Source organism: Scyliorhinus canicula, chromosome 1 (assembly GCF_902713615.1).
Source record: "Scyliorhinus canicula chromosome 1, sScyCan1.1, whole genome shotgun sequence".
Classification (NCBI taxonomy): Eukaryota; Metazoa; Chordata; class Chondrichthyes; order Carcharhiniformes; family Scyliorhinidae; genus Scyliorhinus; species Scyliorhinus canicula.
Genome location: NC_052146.1, coordinates 306,775,382 through 306,784,891, shown reverse-complemented (window position 1 = coordinate 306,784,891; position 9,510 = coordinate 306,775,382). Strand labels below are relative to the sequence as shown.

Below are 9,510 nucleotides of genomic sequence, written 5' to 3'. Positions count from 1 at the left end.
TCCCTCTGTCATTAGCTGGTGCCTCCCAAGTGAGAGGACCGATGCCTGGGGCCTTCCTGGCATGTTTCCAAACTTTGGCCGCCCTGCGGGTTGCCTGGCTCCAGCTATCTCAGCGGGTCTTCCTTCCCATGAACGTGCCCAAGCCAGTGAAGCCGCTACTGCTTACTGAGTTCCAGCAATGCCGTCAAACCCACAGGAAGACTAAAAAAAAACAGAATAATGAAAATAAGAATTTAGCAATTTAAGAATTTAACACATTTAAAATATATTAAAAAGATTTGGAACAGACAATTGTTTTTAAGAGGCACTTAATTGTCAAGTGAAACTTATTGCACTTGCTGACAATGTCTGATTATCCTGCACTACCTTTATTTATTTGACCCATTTCAGCCTGAGAACACCAAAAACAAATGACAGCTCCGAGATCTGAGAGTATTCCGTTTTATACCTTAAATTAAATCTACCCTTTTCAAATTAATTTTGAATTTTAGGGTTATAGAATCACTGTTTAAAATTAGTTTTTACTACATATCTCTCCCCATGACCCCCTCCTCCATGGCCCCCTCCCTTTCTCTCCCCATGCCCTCCTCCCTCTCACAATGCCCCTCCCTCTCCCCATGTCCCCTCCCTCCCTCCCTCTCCCCATGTCCCCTCCCTCCCTCTCCCCATGCCCCCTCCCTCCCTCTCCCCATGCCCCCTCCCTCTCTCTCACCATGTCCCCTCCCTCCCTCTCCCCATGCCCCCTCCCTCCCTCTCCCCATGCCCCCTCCCTTTCCCCATGCCTACTCCCTCCCTCTCCCCATGCCCCCTCCCTCTCCCCATGCCCCCTCCCTCCCTCTCCCCATGTCCCCTCCCTCCCTCTCCCCATGCCCCCTCCCTCCCTCTCCCCATGCCCCCTCCCTCCCTCTCCCCATGCCCCCTCCCCTCCCTCCCTCCCTCTCTCTCCCCATGCCTCCTTGCTTTCACTACCCAGACCCTGTCCCTTAGTCTCCCCTTGCCCCCCCCCCCATCCCCCCCCCCCCCCCCCCCCCCCCACCCATCCCCTCCCTGCAGCTTAATTTCCCCTCCTGGCGCACGAGGGACAGGTCCTCAGTTGGGAACTTGCTTTCCCGTCATGTTGTACTCGCTTGGGACTCCCTCCCCGTGCCCTCTGACCCCTCTGAGTTAATCTGCATCGAGGAATGAGAAGCATTCTAGCTGAACAGGAACAGACGGGGCTCCAGCAGCAGCAGCAGCAGGGCTGGGTGTGTGTGTGTGTGTGTGTGTGCTCGAGGGAGGGAGAGAGAGAGAGAGAGAGAGAGAGGGAGCTGGCAAAGTTTTTAATCAGTATCTGTGTGTGTGTGGCGGAGAGAGGGAGAGCTTCAGAAACCCTCTGTGCAGAAGAGAAAGTGAAATGACCTCGGGGTGTCTTGCTGGGTGGAGGATCTGTGGTTGTGCAGAGTCTGGGACGGCTCTGACGATTTGCTGACTCCATGCGAAAGAGGATAAAAGGTCTCCTGTTGAAGCAGGAAGAAAATGGGACAGACTTCTGTGTCGAGCTTTACTCAGCCAGTCAACAGTGAGTATGCCATAGCCGCTGCTTTGTGTAGTTCAGCCGAGATTGTACGGGCAGTTTTGCTGCAAATGAATGGAGTTACTGACTTTTTCTTTCAGTGGAAGTGAAAATTAACATAGTTTTCTAGCAAACATCAGTCAAAACTGTGAATTTCCTTTTCAAAAGCCCGTACCAGCCTCCCCGAACAGGCGCCGGAATGTGGCGACTAGGGGCTTTTCACAGTAACTTCATTGAAGCCTACTCGTGACAATAAGCCATTTTCATTTTTCATTTTCATTTCAAACCAAACAGCCGAAATTGAAGACTTGAGCCGGTTTTGAAGTTACTTTGAATATAGGCAGTGAACATCCTGTTGCCTCTCTGTGCTGTTCACCTCTGTCCTGTTTTGCTATCAACACTTCTCTCTGCAGCATCCCCTGTGTTCATTGTGTTGGCGACGCACTGTGAGAATTAACCCTTCCTCTGCTGAATATCCCAAAGTCTCTTCGGGGGTGTGTGCTGGAGCTGACACCTGTTGCCTAGGATGAAGAATGTCTTCACGTGTCAGCGAGGCGCTCCTCGCTGTCAGATCACCAGTCTGTTGACGCCAGCCGCCTTTGCTCCTTTTCCCTTCAAACTCCCCTAAATTCCTGTGGCATGAAGCTGGGTTGAAAGTGTGAGTGCGTTAGACGGAGGCACATATTGGCAGTGTGACCCACTCACTGGCCGCTCTGGCTGAAATGAGTGCAGCGGGTCCAGGCGATTGAGGGTAGGGTAGGGCTGTGGGAAGGGACGGTGAAGGGTGATTGTGTGTGGGGTTGGGCCTGCTAGCAGAGATTTTTATCAGTTTTCAATTTCTGCCATTGAGAACAATCGAAGCGGAGGTCGCGAGTGGGTTTGCTTCACTTCCAACATCAGAACAAGAGGAGACCATTCAGCCCCTTGAGCACTTTCCACCAATCAGTTTGATCACAGCCGGTTGGTACCTTCATCATAGAATTGACAGTGCAGTAGGAGGCCATTCGGCCCATCGAGTCTGCAGCGACCCATGGAAAGAGCGCCCTGCCCAAGCTCACGCCTCCACCCTATCCCCGAAACCCAACCCCACCTTTTTAGACACTAAGCACAATTTAGCAGGGCCAATCCACCTAACCTGCACATCTTAGGACTGTGGGCGGAAACCGGAGCGCCCGGAGGAAACCCACGCGGACACGGGGAGAACGTGCAGACTCCGCGCAGACAGTGACCCAAGCCGGGAATCGAACCTGGGACTCTGGAGGTGTGAAGCAACCGTGCTAACCACTGCGCTATCGTGCTGCCCTGAAACCTTATCTAGCTGCCTTGGCTCTCTTTCCCTAATTGCCCCAAACCAATGGCATCCTCAACCAAGCAGAAAGCTTCATTGACTGGGACCGTGGGACGCATCGGAATGTTCAGGAGGGAATCTTCATAACCCTGAAGGAGAGGCAACACCAACAGTTACAGTCGCCAGAGAGAAAGCAGGAGGGGAGGTGGAGTGATTTCAAATAGAAAAGGACTGATCATCAGCCAGACACATCCTCTTCCTGGCCTGAAGGTGTCTAATTTGGGTCACACAGAAATCTTGCCATGGGGAGGAAGTGGTGATGTGGTATCTGTTTTGAAGAGAAGTGCGTGCTTCCTCGGTGTTCAAAGTGAAGCAGGTTAAGGGGAAAGTGACTCCAAGCACAGATGGAAGGGCAGTCAGTCTAATGATGGTGCAGAATGAGCTGGGGGAAGGGCTCCCTTCATCGAACTGTTCAAGGAAAGGACGTTTCTTAAAGGGACGATTCTGTTGCATTTCGGAAATTTTCTGGAATGCTGGTCTTCCTGAGAGTTTTGACTGATTGTTCGGAAGGTTCTCGTTCAGTGTCGACAGGGAGGAGGGAAGTTTGACTTCCTTCTGATATTGTTTGTTGTAATTTGGTTAGTTTCAGAAGCCGTCAACTTGGGGCCTTTGGTTCCTTCTCCTGTCAGAAGAGTCAGAGACTAGTCAGTGTGTTAATGGAACCTCTTTTGTATAAAAATCAAGTAGAATATTACTCTGGACTTTCCTGTCTGTGGTGTCAACTCCCTCTCATGCCAATTTAGAATATTTATTTGAGAATAATAATCATCTTTATTAGTGTCACAAGTAGTCTGACGTTAACACTGCAATGAAGTTACTGTGAAAAGCCCCTAGTCGCCACATTCCGGCTCCTGTTCGGGTACATGGAGGGAGAATTCAGAATGTCCAATTTCCATGTTGGCCGGTTATTTGTCGGTAAACCTGGAGCCAAAAAACGCTCACAGCAGGAGGAGGCCATTTGTCCTGTGGCACTGGTCTTTACTAGCCCTGTAGTGGAGCTGTGATTCCATTTCCATACTCTTTCACCCGACTCTTTCAATGCCAGCCTGGCTTAGTTGGCGAGTTTGTCAGGATGCTTATGGGGCTAAGTGCCGTAGAGTGTGTGGAGTGCTGCACTGCGGGAAGTGCCGTTTCTCGAATGTAGCCCTGTCTGCTTTCTGAAGTGGATGCAGAAGATTCACATTACGAAGGCGAGTTGGACCTTCCCCCAGTGACCTGGCCAATATTAATCCCTGAGGCAGTATCATTTAAAATGGGTCATTCCATTGCTTATCTTCATCCATTTTTTTGTAGAATTTATTGTGGGCAAATTGGCAGCCACATTTCCTCCACACTCATGTTAGTTTGGTATCTGCCTTGGCTCAGTGGGTAACACTCTCACTTTGGGGTCAGAGTTCTACACTTCAAGTTGCACCTTAGAGTCGAGAGCACAATATCCAGGCCGACACTCCATTGAGTACGATTCAAAGAGGAGTGGGGGGGGGGGGGGGGGGTGTTCTCCCAGAGTCAATATTGATCACTTGACTAAAAGACACTGCACATTATCTGGCCATTATTTTATTGCTGTTTGTGGGGGCTTGCTGTGCACAGATTGACTGTCATATTTCCTACATTCAGTGACTGCACTTTGAATATACTTTGTTGGCTCAATAACACTTTGAGATATTCTGAGGTGATGAGAAATTAGGCCAAATTAGCGCTGGTTCCACATTTACCGTTTGACGCCGTGTACCTTCCAGAGTCGGGCAATTTCTGGGTGACTGGACTATAGGGCTGAATTCTCCATTTTTGAGACTTAAGTGCGGGGGGGTGGACCGTTCCCATGGCAACTGTCCCGCCGTTCGGAATGTCGGATCCCGCGCCAGATTCAGCACCTGGAACCTCATTCATTATGCACAGGTGAGTTCTCCTCAGTCGCCTGCTGGGCCGGCAGCTGCGTTGTCCGCCCGCCGTCCTCTGGCGGGTTTGTAGGTCCCAGCGCCATATTTAAATAGCAGCCCAGCGCTCTGATGTCACTCTCTCCAGCCCAGCTGCCTTCACCAGACCATGCAGGATGTCAGAAAGCCAGAGGGAAAAGGGGAGAAGTCTCAATAAGATGTCTGACCCTCGATTCTACTGCCTTCGCACCCTCCCCCCCCACCGTGCCCCTCACCAGCAACGTGCCCATGCCCCACTTGGACCTCTACCCACTGCAGCTGCTGGTTTCAGCAAACCAGAAAACTGGTGCGGCGGGATGGAGAATCCCACCCAGGGTTTCTGCCGAAGTTACATTGGCAGAATGAGCAGAAACCCAAAGGTCATTGTGAAAATTCCCAGTGGCAAAGTTCCAAGTTATTGATAGTGTCGTCCTGTACTTTGAAGGGTACAGCGGACAGTGAGTGTACCTGGCTGCATGCACAAGTAGCCAAGAACATCAATGAGGGAATGTGTGTTGATAGCGTGAAATTATTCACAGTCCCCACCTCAGTCAGGAATTTTAACTTTTTATATCTCTTTGCTACGACAGGAGTGCAGCAATATATTCATGATGAACTCAGGTATGTGGCTGTTTCTGTCACCAGAAATCAGAAGAGATTAAACAGGTTGGGCCTCATTTTTTGAGAAATGATAGAGCTGAGTGGTGGCCTGATTGAGGTCTTTCAAATGATCTGGGGTTTTGATAGGTTGACATAGAGGAGATATTTTCACCTCTGAGGGAGACCAGGACCACCAATAAATGGAAGGCGTTAGACTTCACTTAGAGCATCCAGGTTGCTGCGGCAACAGGTAACTGTACATGTATGTTGTCACCTGGAGTTGAGGGTAGTGATGGGAGAGGCTCCACACTGCCTGCCATTGGTGTGTGGAGGTTGTAGGATTTGCAGGTTGATACTCCACCTGTTGGGCCGCATTATGAACACACCTTTCTTGTCCATCACATCCTGCGGTGGGACTAGAACACGGAACGCCTGGCTCCCAGGCAGGGTCACTACCTACTGTACCACAAGACCTCTGAAAAGTATAAGGTAGTTCAATGGGGAAATCAAGAGACATTTCTTTACCTACAGAGTGGTGAGGATAGAACTCATTACTGCATGAAATAGTTGAGGAAGGTATGGTTGCATTTATAGGGGAGCTTGAGAAATACATGGGAGGGAGAGGAATACAAGGCTGTGCTAATTGGGTGGGATGAAGTAAATAGTGGAAAGAGACCTGTGAGGTATGATGTGTTGGGTATGCTGGGTCTGCGAGGACTCCATTTACTGCAGCAGTGAGAGAGACAGGGGGCGAAATTCTCCCATCAGGAGACTAAGGGCGCGATTCTCCGCTGCCCACGACGGGTCGGAGAATAGCGGGAGGGCCTTCCCGACATTTTCCCCGCCCTCCCGCTATTCTCCCCCCCCCCCCGCCCCCCCCCCCCCCCCCCCCCACGGCCGCCCGACGACACGAATCACTGCTCGCCGTTTTTTACGGCGAACAGCGATTCTCCCCAGGCCGATGGGCCGAGTTCCCAGGCCTTTACGCCCGTTTTTACGAACGCAATCACACCTGCTCTCACCGTTCGTGAAAACGGCCACAAAGTGCCGTCCCGGACAACCATGGCACCGATTGGCACGGCCGTGGTGGCATGGGCCTGTGATCGGTGGGCACCGACCGCGGGCAGCGAGTCCGATACCCGCGCACTATTTGTTCCTCCGCCGCCCCGCTGGATCAGTCCGCAGGGTGGCTGAGGGGCATACCGGCCCGCGCATGCGCGGGTTTGACGCATCTGCGTGATGACGTCACCCGCGCATGCGCGGGTTGGAGCCGTCCAACCCGCGCATGCGCGGCTGACTTCATCGTGCGCGTCAGCCGCCGTGACGCTTGGCGCGCGGACTTAGCGACGGTCGCTAAGGCCGCGATGCCGTGCTTCACGGGGCCGCACTGCTAGCCCCGCCCGGGGGGGAGAATCGGGTCCCGGGAGGGGGCGCGAAGGCTGCCGTGAAACACGGCCGCATTTGTGGAGAATCGCGCCCTAAGTTCCAACGCCGGTGTGAAAGCCGGAGCTTTTCACTCCGGCGTCGGAGGTCTCTCCTCACCCCCTATTCTCACACCCCCAGGGGGATAGGAGCGGCGCCGCGTCAATTACGGGCGGCGGGCCTTGGCGCCGTGTACATTACGTGGCCGGCGCCATGTAAATGACGTCACCTGCGCATGCGCAGGTTGGCCGGTGCCAACCCGAGCATGCGCGGTTTCCGTCCTCCCCGTGGGCGCCCCGCAAGACATGGAGGATAGATCTTGCAGGGCGGCGGAGGAAAAGAGTTTTTCCTTTAGAGACGCCGGCCCGCCGATTGGTGGGCACCGATCGCGGGCCAGACCCCTACTGAGCACCCACCTGGTGCTTGATCCTCCCTCACCCCCCCCCCCCCCACAGGCCGCACACGCAGCGTTTGCGCGCTGTTCACGCCAGCAGCGACCAGGTGTGGTTGGCGCCAACGTGAACCCGTCAGATTGGGCAGGCCGCTCGGCCCATTCGGGCCGGAGAATCGCTGCTCGCCTGCTACAAACGGCGAGCGGGGATTCTCCGAACGGCCTGTCGTGCAACGCGGCACTCCATTTTGGGGGGGGGGTGGGAGAATCGCGTGTGGGTGCCAGGGCGGCGTGGCGGGAATCGCCCAGCACTCCCGCGATTCTCCCACCCGACGTGGGGGTCGGAGAATTGCGCCCAGGCTTCCAACTCTTGAAGAAATGCAACTCTATTTTATTAAACTCTTAACTATCATACATACTTTAACTGTGGGTTGACACTATGCTGAGTTGACTGGAGACCTGAGGCTAACCTGACCAGACCACATGGTGGATGTTCTAGTTGTTGCTCACGAGCTCTGACTGTCTCAGAGGCTGGATCCCGAGAGAGCGGGAAAAGTAGTGCCCCCTGGCTTTATAGTGGCCTTGTCCTGTCTGGTGATTGGCTGCTGTGTTCTGTGTGTTCATTGGTCATCCTGTGTGTCAATCACTGCCTCTCTGTGCACCATCATATACTTGTGTGTATATTATGACAAGGTGCAGAAACGCTGGCATGGAATTGTTGGGCAGAATGTCCTGTCGATTCAGTGCCTTCCTTTTCCATTTTGGTGGCTCTTATGTGTCTTTCCCTGTCTGGTTGTTACTCTTTGTGTTGAACGTTCACCGAGTAAGCCAGTGTGTGACAGAAAGAAATACACAGCAAAAGACTAAAATACACTATAGATTTAGAGAATAGATTCGGAGAATCACTTCAATGCAGAGTAAGGCCATTTGGCCCATCGAGTCTACACTGACCCTACCTAGCCCTAGCAGACAGAAGAAGAGTTTAATTTTCTTTTTATTGATTTACAGGGTGTGGGCGTCACTGGTTAGGCCAGTATTTATTGCCCACTCCTAGTTACCCTTCAGAAGGTGGTGGTGAGTTGCCTTCTTGAACCACTGCAGTCCCTGCGGTGTAGGTACACCCAAGGTGCTGTTAGGGAGGGACTTCCAGGATGTTGCCCAGCGACAGTGAAGGAACGGCTGATATATTTCCCAGTCAGGGTGGGGAGTGACTTGGAGGGGAACCTCCAGGTGGTGGGGTTCCCAGGTATCTGCTGCTCTTGTCCTTCTAGATAGTGCTTGTGGGTTTGGACGGTGCTGCCTTAGGAACCCTGGGGAGTTCCTGCAATTCATCTTGTTGGTGGTACACACGGCTGCCACTGTGCGTCGATGATGGAAGGAGTGAATGTTTGTGGAAGGGGAGCCAATCAAGTGGGCTGCTTTGTCCTGGATGGTGTCGAGCTTCTTGACTGTTGTTGGAGCTGCGCTCATCCAGCAAGTGGGGAGTATTCCATCACTGTGAGGAATTTAACAAAGAATAAACTGTGAAACAGGTTGTTTCGGGGCAGCAGGGTAGCATGGTGGTTAGCATAAATGCTTCACAGCTCCGGGGTACCAGGTTCGATTCCCGGCTGGGTCACTGTCTGTGTGGAGTCTGCACGTCCTCCCCCTGTGTGTGTGGGTTTCCTCCGGGTGCTCCGGTTTCCTCCCACAGTCCAAAGATGTGCGGGTTAGGTGGATTGGCCATGCTAAATTGCCCGTAGTGTCCTAATAAAAGTAAGGTTAAGGGGGGGGGGGGTTTGTTGGGTTACGGGTATAGGGTGGATAAGTGGGTTTGAGTAGGGTGATCATTGCTCGGCACAACATTGAGGGCCGAAGGGCCTGTTCTGTGCTGTACTGTTCTATGTTCTATGTTTTAAAGATGTTGAAGTTGAGTTTTATTCTCTGTCGATCAAAGAGGAAGGAGGTAGGAGGCAGGATTTCCCGTGTCACCCAGAACTAAGTCGCTGAGTTCACATCTGACCCGAAGACACTGGTGTGAGATAATGACGCAAAACAACTCTGTTGCAAAACATTTTTGGTCAGGGAGGTGTGAATCATGGGTAATGGTTTACCAAATGCAGCTCTTTGTCCAGACACCTGGGGCAAAGAGGAAATGACTCTTTCTGACCAATTGTTGGAGTGTAAACTAAAAAGTCTGAACTTAGCAACAACAACATACATTTATATAGCGTCTTTAATATACTAAAACATACAAAGGTGCTTCACTCTCACTCCAGCCTTCTTCTCTTCTCATTTTCTT

At 52.3% G+C, this 9,510-nt stretch overlaps 1 protein-coding gene across 2 annotated transcripts in view; it reads left to right on the top strand.

Moving 5' to 3' along the window:
• Positions 1 to 1,251: 1,251 nt before the first annotated feature.
• LOC119976558 (phosphatase and actin regulator 2-like) overlaps positions 1,252 to 9,510 on the top strand; it is a 207,321-nt gene continuing 199,062 nt past the window's right edge. For both annotated transcript variants that reach the window (XM_038817160.1, XM_038817146.1), the window contains exon 1: positions 1,252 to 1,558. In XM_038817160.1, coding sequence (XP_038673088.1) covers positions 1,516 to 1,558 — 43 coding nt within the window. In that variant the 5' untranslated portion in view covers positions 1,252 to 1,515. The remainder of the gene's footprint in view (positions 1,559 to 9,510) is intronic.